Below are 16,668 nucleotides of genomic sequence, written 5' to 3' on the forward strand. Positions count from 1 at the left end.
TGCGTACAAGGGATTACAACTTCAGTGTATTTTTTTTGTAGTTTAGAAATAACCAAGAAGTTAATGACATCTCTGCTTTTAAATGCATATGAACTTTTGAATAATGATTAAAAATAATGAAATCTGTCTTAATAACTCTTATGTGCAGGTTGAAATAATATGACATGGGAAACTGCACAAGGGAGGAAATACACTTATACAACATGGAGAATATCTATCTAAAAATAAGATTAGATAGTTATGTCATCTCCTTAACTCTTAAGAATATCATGATGTTTTGTCTAAAGGCTAAAAGAATTTAAAGGAGAGAATTCTTGTTTGGATACATTTTTGTTGAATTGTAGTAGTGACTGTCTTGGAAGTTGTCAAGTCTGTTGCTTCAGTATTGGATTACAGGTACAGCCAAATTTCTGTATTTAATGCGCTAAATTAACCCTTATTTGTATTTTCCAGAATCACAGTTGAAAGACAATCCTGCTTTTTCTATGCTGAATGATTCAGATGATGATGTGATTTATGGGTAAGATTTTAAAATACCTATGGAGAGTTATTTTTGGTGTGTTATTTTTGTAATGTTCTTTATTCATTAAATAAGTGAAGGCTTTGTAGGTTGCTAGTGAAAGTATTCTGCCTAAAGAACAGAAACATAACCTTGTTCTGAAACACAAATGCAATGAGAATGCATGTTATTTTGGTTTTCCTTTTTTTGGTTACTAAAAGGGATTGCCACGGCACTGATACAAACAGGTAAGTATTGGGATGCTGGCAGGTCATGAGGGCAGCAAGAGATGTGAAAGGAAAGGCCTTCCTTTTAAACTGGGAAGGGCTGCAGGAGCCAGGTGAAGTTAGCGAAGAGGCAGCTCATGTGTAAATGGTTTAGGGAAGAATGGCTCTTCTTTGGTGTCCATCACTTAATGAAATAAGAATAATCGAATCTAGCAAAACTTCCTGGACTTCTGTGAGTTTATGTGATATGAGAATTACAGTAGCACTGAAAACTGATCCCGATCAGATTTCTCTGTATAGACACCGAACAAGCTCATTTTCTGCCCTCGATGTTTTCACCTCTTACCAAGGTCACTGAAGTGGTTGGAACAGTGAGGATGGGGTTAATGCTGCAGTAACCTGAACACATTTGTGCTAGACTAGCTATAGGCGTTGTCTGAGATAGCTTGCCTTTGTTCAGTTAGATGAGTAGTAATAGTACCAGCTTGCTTCTATAAGAATCCTTGCAAAGAGTGGCTTTTAGTTACTGGAATAACTTTTATTATGCATCGTCCTTCGGAGAGAATTCAATATATTGTTTGTATCTCCAACAAGGAAGGCAAACAGATACCATACCAGCTTCTTACCCAAATGACTATTTGATGCCTCAGTGTAGTTTATTTTGGACTTCCTGTCTGAACACCGTATTCAGAGTTTTTAACAAGTATCTGTTTCACAGGAGTGACTATGAAGAAATGCCACTTCAGAATGGCCAAGCTATTAGAGCCAAGTATAAAGAGGAATCGGACAGTGATTGATTTTGATGTAGACAGACTTGTTCAGTTGGAATTAAACCAATCCTGAAGTTTTCCTAGATGGACAACTTCTTTGGCTTCCTTACTCTGCTGTCATCTGAACACCGACTCCGAGGAAGGACATTCTGTTTCTGTTTACAAAGTTAAAACTGAAAAAAATAATGCTTGAAAAAGTTGTGGTGAAAACTTCAGAAACCAAAATATTTACACATCTTATAAAATGCCAGATAGAAGGATGTCTATGGACTAAAATCTTTAAGTCTATTTCCATTTAGAAGTGTCGCTGATTATATGCTGATTTTAAAATTGCTTCCTTGCTGCTTGGGGTTTTTTTGAGGATTATGTACAGCATCCTGTCATTCATCTGTTGCGTTTGTGTTAGCTCCTTTGTATATTGTCCACTGCTGTACGAAGTGCCTCATTTCCCTTTCAATTTTCTACCTTAGTCTTTTGAGCTGGAGGCAGGGAATGAAGTGGTTTACAGTTTTCTCTCGTTTTTTTTTAATACAAGAAAACACAAGCTTTCCATTCTTCGTTTGAAGAAGTGATATAGACTTAAGACCAATTTTTAAATTCATTTAAATGAGTTTACCAAATTTGTACGTGTGAGATACGTGCAAATAGTCAACTTCTAGTGAGCCAAAATAGGTCAGTGGTGCAAAATTATCTGTATAATGTATGTTTCATAACATGCTTTACCGCTGCAACAGAAGTGTTTCTTTTGGTTTTTGTTTTGTTTTTTCAAATAGGCCTTTCAAATAGAAATATTTAGGCAGTAACAAATCTCAGAAGGAAGTCAGTATTCTTTTTTCTGGGTTTTTTGTATACTGGAGGAGATTGTTACAGAGAATACAGTACGAAAGTTTCATAGACAATTTCAAATTTCCAAACATTTCATTTTTAGAGGCTTTTTCTACCAGAATTTTTCTGTAAGTTTTATTAGTAGATAGTTAATCTACATCCTAGGAACAATTGTGGTTGCTCTCATATTGAACATGCATGAGAGTTGGCTTTTGGGCATGTTCTGTGCATAGTTCAACTTCTTTGTCATACCACAGTTGCCATCTGTACTGATCGGAACTTTTACTAGTCCATTTAGTGATTATCTGTGTTCCAGTCTGTGCCGGAATGGAGTTATATGGGAATTAAGTATTCCTAATACAGTGCTGCTGCTTCTCTATTTAAAAGTTGGTTTTCTCCTACACCATTATTCAGTTCTTTATTTAAGTGGATGCTGTTTGTTTCTAACTACTTTTATTTTCAGGTACTTGACCTGTCTGAAAGTATCCTTTTTTCATGGATTCATAACTGTGATTTATCTTGTAAAATTTCTCTGCCCTGCTGCAGAAGAAAAGACTCTCAAAAGTACTGTTAACGTATTAGAAAATGGTGCTGGCTTATGCTAAGGAATTGTACTCGTCATTCAAGTAGTTTAAGCAGAAGAGTGCAATGAAGCCCTACTAGATTTGCTGAATCGTATTGAGGAAAAAGTAGATTTGTTCCGCTGTGATGCGACAACTGCTCTAGACCATTCCAATTACAATAACCTCTCCTGGTAGCTGTTCCAAGATCATGAAGGGGAGACTTCCCAGGATAGCAGTTTGCTAAGAGAGGATCAAAGGAACTGCTTCATGTGGTTGCATCCTTTCTGTCATGGCATAGTTCAGATTAAATGGTTAAATCAGTGCCCTGCTAAAGACAAGTGTGGTAAGATACTCTGTGTGTGGGAGGGAGAAAACTTTGTAAAACTATGTAGAGCTGTGAAATTTTTTGAGGGTATTTGAAATTTACAACTTTCTGTACCAGGGATCATGTATTTGTTAGGAGCCAAAGCACTATTGTATGGCTAAAGCAAGGAAACTGCTGGGGGGGGGGCGGGGAGAGGAAGGTTTTTTTCCTTTAATTTCTTAATTAATTGGTGTCTGTTTAGAAGACCATATAGGAAAACACTAAAGAAGTATTTTGAGTTAGTGGTGGCTTTTTTTTTTTCCCCAGTGAACTGTAGTAAACTGTACCTTCAGCACTTCCTTTTAGAGTTTTATTTTAACAAGTATGGGAAATACCTTTGCATCCTAAAAAAGGAGAGCCCATCCTTGTTTTTACTATGAGGCTTACAGCTGTTTGAATTTGCAAAGTCAGACTTGGGAACCAACTACGCATCCTTTGCACTCCCCAAATCCTTTTGACTTTCATTGGAGTAACAGTGGGTGCAGGAATCAGGTCTTCAGAATTTGATATTTACGCGATTCTTACATATTCAGATCTTTTTGGCTCTGATACTCTTTATTTCTGATCTAAATTGTTCTGAAGAGATAAAATGTTTGATTTGACCAATGTGCAAAGTATACTAATGTTTCTTACAGTCTGAACTGGTTGTTACAGTTAACCCTGAAATACAGTGTCATGCTCTGGGATTTCAGTGACTAAAGAAAATATTTTTAATCTAACTTTGATTGTCGTGATGTAGGAAAGTTAATGCAAACAAAACGGCAAGTGAAATGGGCTGGGAACAGCTTAAGAAAAAAATCATCACCTCAAATAGAAATAGGAAAGCCAAGAATGGGAAATGTGTACTTAAAATAAGTATCTTACTAAGAAAATTGTGAGAAAATAGTTTCTTTGTTAATTTTTAGAGATTATATTTAAGCAACGTTTGCCATGTAAAATAGTTTTGTGTTGCAGAAGTGCTGGAGTGTAATGATAAGCTTGGCTGAAGCACTGTGGCATCAATTTCAATATACAGAAAAAGACAAAAGCAGTGAAGCAGATGAAGAAATCATTTTGCTAGCAAGAAATCTCATTTTCATTCCTCTTATTTCCACAACTGGAAAGCAGAGACAATATTTGAGGAATATTACAATACGGATTGTAAACAGCTTGGGAGTAGGTGGCATAAATTCACCTCTGAGTAAAGTTTTGTAACCTAAGGGTAAAACAGAAGAGATCTGGATAAGAAACTAGCTGGCTTTCCTTTCGTTACTGCTACAGTAATTAAATATTCCCATCACTAGTGGGACTGTATAAAATAAGCATGCAAAAAGGCCCCACAACATAGTGTTCCTGCTCTAAAGGGGATGCCATCTGTTAAATAACTGCGACTTCCATGTACACAATGATCAAGAGGGACTTTTGAGAAATCAATAATCATTGAGTGGGAGCCATTCATGGCAACCATTTTCTGTAGTATTTGCTTTAGAAATACAGTTGGAGTTGGCTGGGAACTTTCCTAGGACTGGCAAAGAATAGGAAGCATAAGGCTTAACCACTGGTAGGGAACAGCGAGTGCAACCAGCCCATGGCATTAATACTGGGGAAAATGGGAGGACGGATCCAGCTAGGAAAGACTTTGATGCGTTGTCTTTCTCTGAGCCAAAAGACAACTTTGTAACCGTAGTCACCTATTTTTCCCCCATTTCCTTTTGCCAGTAATAACCTTTGCATCACTGTAAAATTTTTTTTAGAAGTTTGTAAATATGTAAAATGAAAATATGGAAAAAATGTGTACCAAAATGGTATAAAAATGTGTAAGATAAGTGCTCTGTTTAATGAGAAGCTGTAATTAAGTGCTGCTTTGAGAAAAGTGTGCATGAGGATGTGTTGAATATTCTATGTGTCTAGAAGTTGTGTTAATGACAGCAAATCATCCATTTATGTTGGAAAACTTCATGCTAATATGGAATATGAAGGAAAAAACAATATTTTACTTCAAGCAAAAGTTGGGTATTGAGTTTCTTGGAAGACTTAATGTGCATAATCATTGTTAAATATGTTCATAATAAAGTTTTATATCTTTATATTGTATCTTGGTTTTATTTTCCTTCTAGCGAATGACTAACTGTACTATTTTCATAACTTACCCGTGTATTTTCTTATGCGTATTTAAACTTGATTACTTGCACAAGGATGGGATCCAGGAGGCTCTGTCAGCACAGGTTAACCAGGGAATTACGATTTGGGCTGGGTTTTTTTGCTTACCCTGCCTGGGCTTGGAGGAGGAAAACCGTGTTGCTAATTTTCCTAAGAAGTAGGCTAGCCAGTTTACAAAGGGGAACTGGTGTTCTCAAATGGCATCGCAGTGGCTATGCAAAGCCTGCTGTGCTCATGCTGGCAGTAGAACTTCCCCTGGTGAATGCCAGTGGCAGCTGCCTTTCTGCCAAAGGTGCTGCTTCACCGTAGCTGACAGCAGAAATGGACAGGAAGGCGGAGGGGTGAAGCCTTGCCTAGCACAGGGTTTTCTCCAGTCTGGTTGGACACGCTAAGTGGAGGAGTTATCCCAGCGAGCACCCCCAGGCACCTAGCACTATGAAAAACAAATCCTCTACTGTCACTTCATTTTTCAGTAGTACGTCCTTCCCGATCGTGCAAACATAACTGTTGCATCAGCAGTCGTCTCATTCTAAACAGCTTTAGTTCAGAGACAGATTCTGAAAACATTTGAGAGGGCTTCCTAAACACAAGCAAATGCAGGTCGCTCTGACTTACTCTCCTCCAGGAATACTCTCCCCTACTTGCTTTGTAAGTAATTTTTTCAACTTCACTGGCCGGGAGCTACTGCTTACAGAAGCAGCACAGCTGTTCACAGAGGTAGTCTGAAATTCATAGCATGCTCCCATTTCTTTAATTAGCTGAAAAAGAAAACCTTATCCAAGCCTATGCTGAAAACTTGCTTTACTTGTTATTGCTCTGCAACTTTAGAGCCAGGAGACTTTACTCACGTGCTACTTAGCAATGTCACCTTGATGCAGTCTTTTGCCCCTTTCAGAAAGGATCATGTTTCACCAACTATCAGAACTCATCACGCTCGCTATCAGCAAAAGCAATGTAGAAGGTAGCAGGTAAGTTCAAGACCTACTTAACCCAGGTAATTGGCTGCATTCTCTGCATTCTATTACTATGCAAATAATTTTCACATTCTAGAATGCAAAAAACTTATCTGTCTTTGTTCAGGGAAGATAGTTATTTCTGTTACCATTCCATGCCCTAAATACCATACAATAAGATTAAACACGTCCCAAAAATGCATCCAAATTACTTTCTGATAAGCATCATCTCATTTTCTTGCAATTTTGTAGTGACTTTGGCAAAATTATGGAAGTGCTTCATCTTCTGCTATGTACCTCAACTACCTTGAAGAGAATTAAAAGAATTGGAACTTTTTTTTTTTTTTAGTAACAGAAGAGTTAAGTTTAAATGAGTCACACCAATGGTTATGAATTTCAATAATTTAATGCTAACTAAAAGTACAAAGTGTGAAAGTCGGTGTCTCATTTATATTGGTCTTAAAAAAGAAATCTAGAGAAAGTGTTTACACTGCAGCAGATTTCAGTATCAGCACCTTGAAGAGAAGTTCTTGAAGTGTTAAGACAGTACGGCAACACTGGTACAATACTACGTACAAACATAAACCATGTAACAGCATGTTTTCACATTTCTACATTTAAAAAAAAGTTACTTAAAAAGTACATTAAAAACAGAAGTTGTTCAGTGTATTCACAGTTTGAGCAGAGATGGAATCAAGTGCTGGAGTAGAAAAGAGAAGGATGAATGATTCCAAGGCAATTATATTGCAAGTCCAAAGGCACTGACAATACAGTACATGGTCTTATTCTCCCATCTCACAGTGCAGGTTCCTACAAATACAAAAAAAGGGTTTCAGAGAAAAAAGAAAGTTACAGTGATTAAATGCATGGCCTTATATACATGTTTGTAATTGTTAAAGTAAAAATCTTGGGAATGAAGCTTTCACAAGCTTAGTAACAGCTGAGCATTTAATATATAGCAGAGTTAACATCACAGCCAAATGGAAAAAATACCAAACTGTGTGCTATTACTCCAAACCTATAGCACTTGGAAAAAAAGAAAAGTATGCTGCCTAATCTTAACGGGACTAGCATTAAAGCTGCAAGCTGAAAAACCCAACAGTTGCGTTCCTTACCATCACTGGAGTTGTCCCAGAAGCAAGAGCTTGCGGTATGTAGCCCAGCACCATTCTTTTGCATAATCACACAGGTCACTGTTAGTCAGGAGAGAAGCTTTTAGTAATTTATCACTAACATTAAGCTACATTTTTGCTTAGCACAGTACATACATATGAATATAGGCATACATACATGCTTATGAGTAGCTTAGACATGGTTCTTGCTAAGATTTTCCCGTGCCCCCCACCCATCAGTGCACTCGACTGTACCAGTTCTAACAAGAGAAATTTGCGCTCACCAATGTACTTGAACGGCTTCCCCAGCTTTGTGAGTTGGCTTAGCGTTTGTTCCACCACACTTGTTGTCCACTGGTTCACTTTGCTATGCTGATAGGCGTTGCCACCTATCGCACTTTCTATGGCCTATTGGCAACAAAAACATAAAATAAGCTGCACTGATGTCAATCTACAAGACGCCCATTCCAACAAGGAGCGCTAAAGATGAAACCCCATACGCACAGAAAGAAAAACCCCTAAATACAACTTGTCCATACTGATTGTTGGAAGTGTTCTCAATTACTAAAAAACTCGTAGGTCAGAGTTTGAGCCAGGCATAGGGGAAATTATCATATATTCCATCTTCTCTTCATTTTGTGATATTTTGCAATATTTTGCTTATTTGTAATTCCTATCTCATGTCCTGAAGCCAGAGTTATGAAAAGGGCCTTGCATTTAAACAGTCCTGAAGAGACTGAAAAAATGCACACAACAATGCCTCACTTGCACACATTCTTCCATGGAAATGAACTTCAGATTTTTCAGAAGAATCATTTTTGGGAAACAAAACTCCGAAGCAAAACAGACCCATGTAGTTGCTGGTTACTAATAGAGCAAAAGCCTTCAGCCAAATAATCCATTTTACCTATGAGGATAGTTTCCCCCTTAAGATACAAATAAAAGTACATTAAAACTGCATGTTTTTCATTGACACATCTTTTTTCCTCACAGAAATTGTTTAAAAAATAATCACAAAATTATTTCAGATTCAGAAGAGATGGGAGCATGTATTAAAGCATGTGTATTCAATTTACAGAGTCTGACCAAAACAGTAATTTTGCAGCAAGACAAAGATTGCACTAGTCTACCCTTTAAGAGGAGTTCTGGGTACAAAAAAATAAATCCCTCTGGAAATTTTCTAGACAGGACATTCTTGTATCTTAGCAACAAGAATAGTTCAATCCTCTTTCAAACAAGCAAGAACTCATTTTGGAGGAAAAGCATCTCAAAAGAACAAAGTAACATGCATATGCAGATAGCCTATAAAACCCCCTATATGTTACTGAAATATAAAGTCTATCTCTATAGGGATTAACATACAACATCCCCCTAGAAATTCTAATAGGCATACACTGCAACCAGAGAGGAGCATATGAAATTACTTTAATGATCTTTTGGATTTGTAATGCATATAACAACTAAAGCTAGGTATCATTTCCACTTGAAGTATGTACATTGGTTAAATCAACAATTATCTATACTTTAATAGCAACCTATTACATATCAGTCACTAGATTTTCTTGAATGGCTTTTAGCACACAGCATACAACATACTATACTCTCACGCCAACAAAATGAAAATATTAGTTTACCTCTTTAATGATGCTACTGACTTCATCAACAACAAAGGAAGTCTACAAAAAAAAAAGCGGGATTTTAAATAATCAGTGGACACATTCTTCTGTTTACAGAGTTCAAGCTTTGTTAAGAATATGCACTAGAAGCTTAATTTATGCTTGTCAGATTTCTTGCAAGTCAGAAGATAGCTGGTCTTCCTCTATTTTCTCGTACATACTCTGGCTTCCTGAACCCGGTCCAGTTAACATCTTAGCAAAGTCATGAAAGGTAACAGATGAACTAATACTGGCTGGCCTTTTGAATCAAAATTTTCAAATTTTATTTCGAAAGTATTTTAAGATAATATGTATAGCAGGTCCGTACATATATATTCTCATTTTACAATAAGCATTAATGTCCACAATTCACAGTGGGGTTGGTTGCACAGATAGCCTTAGTGTGCAGACACAACTTACAGTTAAATGAAACCGACATCTCCAGGGCAGTGATGCGGGCAAAACATCAATTCACAGCTCAAGGAAAAGCTGCCGTGACAATCTCAGCTGTGGATAAGAAGAAAACTGCCCCTTGGAAACCAAAGGGGAAATGCAGCTTGCTGGAATTCCCGCCACCTTTAGCCTTCTCTCAGGCTCCTGGGAGCAGAGATTAAACATGCAGAATGGGGACAGAGAAGGTCACAATATTTTATTAATCTTAAACCTACTACGTGTTTTCTTGTATGGCTAGCATGTTTTCCTGTTTTAGTCCCTCAGCTGTTGCTGCCTCCCATGTCAGGTGGTTAAAACAAGCCGAGGGCAGCCCGACAGCCCTTCAAACAGCCGGGAGCCGCATGGTGCGTCTGCGAGCCAGGCACCCCGTTTTTGCTACAGGTATCTCACAGCCTCGCCTCACACACCAGAAGAAAGGAATCAAACAAAAGAAATGCATGCAACAGCAAACTAATTAATTGCAGAAGACTGAATAAAGATTTCAAAATTAACCTAATCAAGTATATGTCAACTTAGTTTTCTCTGGGAGGTCTGTCAGCTTCTTCAGCTAGCAAAGATGAACAACAGCCTAATTCCAGTGTGCAGGCAGGACATAGTTACACCTGTTCAGGATAATTTCAGTATTATATTCATCAAACATTTGGTCAGAAGGTGAACAGTCTAGTCAGCTGCAACGACATGCGACATTCAGAAATGAGCACGCAGCTGCATGTTGTCCCTGACAGAAGAAACTGCACGCCCTGGGAGATGTGCAGGCAACGTCTTTTCTCTGACCATTCAGAAGCACCAACTTCCTCACACGCTTCAACATTTTTAAAAGCTTTTATGTGCTGTGGCAAACTGGCTTTTACTATTAGCTTCTTGACTTTGATTTATTTTCAATATGCCTCATTTGCATATATGGGTATGATACTGAATTTTACAGGTGCATACTTTTAAGGTACACCACTATATTTAACAATAAGAGCTATAATTATCAAAATATCCTTTCCCATAGAGCGTTAGTCAAGAATACACACACCAGACATGCTGGCAGACATGAAGAATGCTGTCAGGCAAGATGATAAACCATATATAGATTTTTTCTTCACAAAGTCTAGAACTCTGCTCAGAAACACCTTTAAGTGAGAACAAACATGGCTCAGCAAAGTAAACTGAACTAAATCCAACACAAATTCTCAAAGGTATTTAGATCCCTAATTTCTACGGAAACAAGTGGGAAAGAGCCATAGATCTATTTGAGAATTTGGTTCCAGAGTTGCTGTTACTTCTCGACCCTCTCCCTTTTTTAGGGGGAGAGCGTATATGGGTCCAGATGGATGACAAAACAGAACATTCTATGATAAAGTCCCAATATCCAGCTTTGTGATTTGTGTGCTGTAACTGAGTTACCAAATGACAGAACACTATTCCATCCTTTAATAAGATCATATTGGCACTGGCACAAGTTGCCCGGGGAAGTTGTGGAGGCCCCATCCCTGGAAGTGTTCAAGGCCAGGCTGGATGCGGCTTTGAGCAGCCTGGTCTAGTGGGAGGTGTCCCTGCCCAGGGCAGGATGGTTGGAACTAGATGTTAATGGGGTATAATGGCATAGCTGTCTCATTAGTGTGCCTGTAACATGCAGACTATCTGCTTGAACTCTTCTTTCTGTATAAAAATAGCTTATTTGAGTCTTGCTCACGCTGATCTCAACCGCATCAGCAAGCCTTCACCACCACAGCCCACTGCTCTGTCCTGTTGGCAAAGCCATAAACCATGAAAACTGCTTGGGCATTTTCTCTAAGTGACTTGCAGTGGCAACTTTTGGGAGAGAAGCAGGTGTGGGTCAATGCCAAGGGAAGAGGAGCCCAGCGAAGAGAAAAAATTATGAAGAAATTCTTTACTGTGAGGGTGGTGAGACACTGGAACGGGCTGTTAGGGAAGTTGTGGATGCCCCATCCCTGGAAGTGTTCAAGGCCAGGCTGGATGGGGCTTTGAGCAGCCTGGTCTAGTGGGAGGTGTCCCTGCCCATGGCAGTGGGGCCGGAACTGGATGATCTTTAAGGTCTCTTCCAACTCAAACTATCGAATCGTCATGAGTCTATGAACACCCGAAACGCAGAGAAGGCGCTGGCCCACTGGCCCGGCCGGTAGCCACATCTGGGGACAGGGAGCTCCCGGGAGGGCTCCGGCCCGCCCGACGGGGAGGTGGGGGCGGGTGCGGAGCAGCGTGGCCGGGCGGCAGGAACAAAGGCTGGGCCTGTCTCCAGGCGTTGCCCGGGACGCGCGGCTCGGAAACACCGCCAACCCCCGCCGCCAGCCCAGCAGGGGGGACGGACGACGCCCAACGGCCCCGGGGCAGACCGATACCGGACAGGTATCGCCCAACACCCTCCGCTGTCCCGCAGCCTCCCGAAAGGGGAAGCCCCGGCGCTGCCCTCCCCCTTGTCCCTACCCCCCGGCCCGTTACCTCCTCCCCCGACTGGAAGTCGTCCATCTTCCCGCTGGAGCCCCCTCACGCCGTCAACCGGCACTCCGGCACCGCCCCCCCCCCTCACCGCCGACGCCCCACGCGCCGGCCGCTGCTCGCAAGTGCGCCTGCGCCCCCCGGCTCCACCGCCCCGCCCGCCTCCGGCCGCTCTGCGCCTGCGCGCCCGGCTCCGCGCGGGATCCGCCCCAACGGCTGCCATCGCGCCTGCGCGCTCCTTGTGCGACCCCCGCCCGCCCCCCCCGCCGGCGCTCTCTTTGCGCCTGCCGCAGTGCACTCGCCGCCTGCCGGGCGCGTAGCAACGGGGAGCGCCGCCCGCCCAGCGCTCGTCAAGATGGCGCCGGTTTCCATAGCGACGGCGCGGAGGCGCCTGGGCAGGGCGGTGGTGGGAGCGCCATGGCGTTGTCCGACTCCCGACACTGAGAGGGAGAGGAGGCAGCTGGTCTGGGTTGTGTTTTCCATACGGGTAGCGTGCTCTGAGGGCGGAGGGGTGGATGCTGGTGGTCCTTCCGTGGGAAGGAACATCTGACTCGTTTCAGGAAACAGCTTGGAAAGAAGGCCTGAGTATGCCATGTATGCTCAGGAACTGAAAAAAGCGAACAAACGAACTAACCCATGGAAAGTCATGAAGAATATCTGTATTGTCACAGTCCTAAGCAGATCCTGTTATTTTTAGCAGCCAGAATTGGAATCTGGACAATAAAATTAAAGGGCACGCTTTTCACAGTTTATAGGTTTTGTCTGTGTGTGCAGTGTTTACAGATTGCCCAAAGTACTTATGGGATACCAACCTCCAAGAGACGATGTAAGCAGTGGAAGATGCTGTTTGGGTTCAGAGTGGCCTGGGTGAGCTGTAGAAACAGCCTAAACGAAGGAAAAAATAACTTCCAGGGGGCAAGTGCGAAGGCCTGTACTGAGGCAGGAATAACCAGCTCGGAAGGCAGACAGGGCAGGACCAGCTCACTCGGTAGCCATTCCATAGACAAGAGAGCAGGGGGGTGTATAAGGCGCGATTTACCTCAATTTGTCCTACAGTGTTAGGAGATGCTGTACTGGGAGGCTTAATTAAGGATGTATAGCTTGCCAGGCCTGGGAAGCAGCATTCCTACTGCGCTCTCTGCAGCAAGGCCTCACAAGGGATACTGTGTCCAGCTTTAGGCGTTGCATTTCGAGATGATGGAGGGAGTTACAGCCTGACGGCCTGAGTGCGCCAAGGGGCCTCAGCCGTGGCCTCCTCCTCTGCGCCCTCTGCTCCAGGCCAGTCTCTGGGGCAGACCTCAGCGCTATGCTTCGGCCTTGTGTCCAGCCCTCCTTCTCCTGCAGAAGACGACCCTGACTGCTCACCTGGCTTTGGGATGGTGTGGGCGCCCTGCGGGCAGCACCCGCTCTGGGACGTGGCGGGGCTGAAGATGGCTGCCCTGCTCACCCTCGGCCCGTCTCCGGGTGCTGCCTGCGCTCCCTGCTCCCCCTGAGCAGAAAGCAGAGCCAATGGGGAGGTTGAATAAGCGGTGCTTGTTTAGACAAAAGAATAAAAGGCTATAACCTGGTTATACTGTTAGCATGTATAAAATACTGCAGCAGTTTTTCATGTCTGGGGGTGAGAGAGAAAAATACAATGAGTTAAAAGTTGAGGCTTTGGTTAAATATTGGGGGAAAGCTGGTGCTAGGGGTAATGTTCCTCAGCCTGGATTTGTGATACTACAGATCTGTCACCGTGGGTAGTTACAATCCTCAGGTTATTTCTGGTCTTTTATTTAGTTAAAATTTTGCCCAAAATGAAGGCCCAAATCATCCAAATATTATTTGTTGAGCATAGCTCTGTGCCCCACTAACAATTGCTTTCTCTTCAGTGATACAGTTGAAGAAAGTGATTGAACTTGACGTACACAGGTGGAAATGTTTGAACCTATTTAACTTAATAAGGTTATAAAATTGCAGGCTGTTTAATTTTGCCACGTGAATAGAATTGCAGTGCTTTGTTTAATTTTAACTAAAATGTAGTATTTCTTAGAACACCCAAAACACTAAGAAGGGCTTCTGCATTGTACAGACAGTTTATCTGGTAGACCCAGGAACAAGAAAGGAGATTGGCCTACAAGAACAGCCTCTCTTCTTTTCCAGACTTCAAAATAATTTGGATGTAATTTTGAACTTCATTACTCACCCTTGGTTCTGTAATAGAATGAATTGGGATATCCAAACCAAATAATATTTTAACTTTTAATCGTTACCTGAGATCAGATTTCCAGTTGTGAGGTAAAATAATTTTCTTCTTTTCATAGATGCATAAAAAAGAATTCTTTCGAACTTTTATCTGTACTAATTGCTTTGTCATTCAGACCTTAATAGAAAACTATTTTGTTTTCAGGAAAGAACCGTTTACGAAACAAGCAGAGTTTTCTGTGCAAGTCCTGGGGACACTGAGGTTAGTAGTATTTTCACATCTATAGTATCAGAAAAAGAAATGTAGAACTCAAAGCCACTTCTCTTCCTGTGTGTGGCTTGAAGACTGAGCGTATTTTGATGATATCAGTCAGCTTTTATAGTCTTTTGTGCTGAGTCTCTTTTTAATGTTAGAAAAATGAATAACTTGTCTGTGATTGCTAATTGCTGTCACTGGTAACAAAATCAGAGACTTGGCAAAAGCTGTTGTAACACTAGAGCTCTTCTTTGAGTGTGTTTGCTTTTAGCTGTTTTGGGGATGCTCCTCCGTATATACATCAGTCTAATTTTGGTGCCCAAAGGAAGGAAAGGGGGTGGAGAACAGCCACCAGTTTTCTTTAAGGAAAGATAAAAAAGTAATAAGAGTGCTGCTCATCTCTTAAATGCAGGGTACTTCCATGCATCTTTCTTTGATGGCTGCTGAAAAGGTAAGGACATTGTTTTAATCTATTCTATATGACATCGCACGGGGGAATGCATTTTTACTTACTGAGATGGTGGGTTTCAGACTACAAAGATTTCATGGAAACAGCAAACTGGAACTTAAAAACATGTTTGGCTATGTTTTGTTTTTTGTTTTTTACTTTAAGTGCTGGGGTGGGATGTTATTAAAATCACAAGACATAACTTTGGTAAAACGTTATCAAAGAAGTTACAAATAATTTGCATGCATGTATGCAAGGATGTGAAAATACAACTGTTGCAGCCAGGTAATATAAAATAACACTTGTAATTTTTAAAGTAAGAATAAATTTATGTGATTGGCCTCTGTAGAATGGAAAATAACCATAAATTCCAGGAGCTTTTGTGATCATTTTTACTGTGAACCTCCTTAATCCGTGTCCTAGCTACTGATGTCTTACATCCATCTTCTGGATTAATGGATGAAGTAATCCAGTTATCTCAAGTCAATGAAGGCTGTGACTTTAGAAGAGTAGTTTATTTATACTCATTTAGTTGTCATTATTTTGCTAGTGCTTAAAGATCCGAAAGGACATCAATAATACATTACATGTAAAATTGCTTTAAGAAAAAATAGCTTGCTAAGTCAGGCATTTCTAAGTTCAAGAACTTAAAAATTAAGCTACCTTTTGCAAACTTAATCTTGTCTGAGGTAGGCCTTTTGATTGCTCTTCAGTTACGTAACATACTATTTTAGCCTGATACAAGTGAAAAAAGCATGGTCTGCTGAGTTTGCCCCGTGTGCGTGTATGCCTCCCTCTCCTAAAATGTGACCATGTTGGTTGTCCCATCTCTTTTAAGATGGCTTTGAGACTTCACATGATAGTTTCAGAAAGCTACTGATCCATCTACAAGGTGCCTGACGCTATATTATTTTAAGTATGTAATTTAAAATAATACTTGAACAAAGTATTTTATGTGAGCTTTGTGCTGAAAAAGGGAGAAGTGTCATGATATTTTTAAAGAGGTTACTGTTGCTTTTGGTTTTACATACAAGGTGGTTGGCTCTGAGGTTAGCTGACTGTGTAAAACAGCTAGCGAGCTGGATTCAATGGGTAAATATGAAAGTAGGGCATCTGTGAAGGTTTTTAAGATTGTTTTTTCCTGCCAAGGAGCATCATTACTGAAAGCACCACTTCTTTGTTACTGACAAAAAACTAACCTAATGTAGGCAGTTTCGGTGTTAGAAAGGCTCTCTTTTCTGTTAGGAAAACAGAGCGCTTTTCAGTCCAATCTGAACATTGCTGTGAAACAATTACGACCTCAAGTCTGCTGTGGGGCACACGCATTATCCCCCATTTGGGGGGATATAGTACTTTATTCTTAAAGCTACCTTGTCGTTAAGCTAGATTTTGAGTTATCTCTGAATGTGCAAGAAAAATTGACAGAACACAATGATTGTCTGAGCTTAAATCTTCATGAAGATTAAAAAAACCCCAACAAACCAACCATACGGATGTTCAGGTGTAATATTGGTAGAGCTGCTGGCTACGTGGTATATTGTAAGCTTTATTCTCTGCAGCGTGTGACGATCTTGGCCAGTGGTGAGAGAGCCATGGTGGCTTCTTCCCTCTCTGCATAGTACAGATAGTGTAGGATGTCGGGCCCCTGGCACTTCACTCTGCAGTAAGCTTGTTCTGTTGTTTGATGCCAGAAGACGATCCTCGTCTTTCCATCCTAGTCCCTGTTGGCAGTCTACTGCTGGCATTAGATTCAATGCTTATGATTTATCACTGTG

At 41.0% G+C, this 16,668-nt stretch overlaps 3 protein-coding genes across 5 annotated transcripts in view; 2 read left to right on the top strand and 1 right to left on the bottom strand.

Annotated features, from left to right (window-relative positions):
* TMEM181 (transmembrane protein 181) overlaps positions 1 to 5,314 on the top strand; it is a 38,070-nt gene extending 32,756 nt beyond the window's left edge. For both annotated transcript variants that reach the window (XM_054195649.1, XM_054195650.1), the window contains exons 16-17: positions 454 to 520; positions 1,445 to 5,314. In XM_054195649.1, the coding sequence (XP_054051624.1) occupies positions 454 to 520; positions 1,445 to 1,523 (146 nt within the window). In that variant the 3' untranslated portion in view covers positions 1,524 to 5,314. The remainder of the gene's footprint in view (positions 1 to 453; positions 521 to 1,444) is intronic.
* A 1,413-nt stretch (positions 5,315 to 6,727) lies between these two features.
* Positions 6,728 to 12,118, bottom strand: DYNLT1 (dynein light chain Tctex-type 1). Its single transcript, XM_054195651.1, has 5 exons — positions 12,009 to 12,118; positions 9,087 to 9,128; positions 7,737 to 7,860; positions 7,456 to 7,533; positions 6,728 to 7,150 (listed from the first exon to the last, which is right to left on the bottom strand). The coding sequence occupies exons 1-5, from the start codon at positions 12,033 to 12,035 to the stop codon at positions 7,080 to 7,082; spliced, it is 342 nt and encodes a 113-aa protein (XP_054051626.1). The 5' UTR covers positions 12,036 to 12,118; the 3' UTR covers positions 6,728 to 7,079.
* Positions 12,119 to 14,595: 2,477 nt separating this feature from the next.
* The window catches only part of SYTL3 (synaptotagmin like 3), a 34,184-nt gene continuing 32,111 nt past the window's right edge, over positions 14,596 to 16,668 (top strand). The window contains exon 1 of one of the 2 annotated variants that reach the window (XM_054194929.1): positions 14,596 to 14,896. The gene's annotated coding sequence lies outside the window, so the exon portion shown is untranslated. The remainder of the gene's footprint in view (positions 14,897 to 16,668) is intronic. The other variant, XM_054194928.1, reaches the window with a different exon arrangement.

This window comes from Rissa tridactyla, chromosome 3, assembly GCF_028500815.1.
Source record: "Rissa tridactyla isolate bRisTri1 chromosome 3, bRisTri1.patW.cur.20221130, whole genome shotgun sequence".
NCBI classification, from domain to species: Eukaryota; Metazoa; Chordata; class Aves; order Charadriiformes; family Laridae; genus Rissa; species Rissa tridactyla.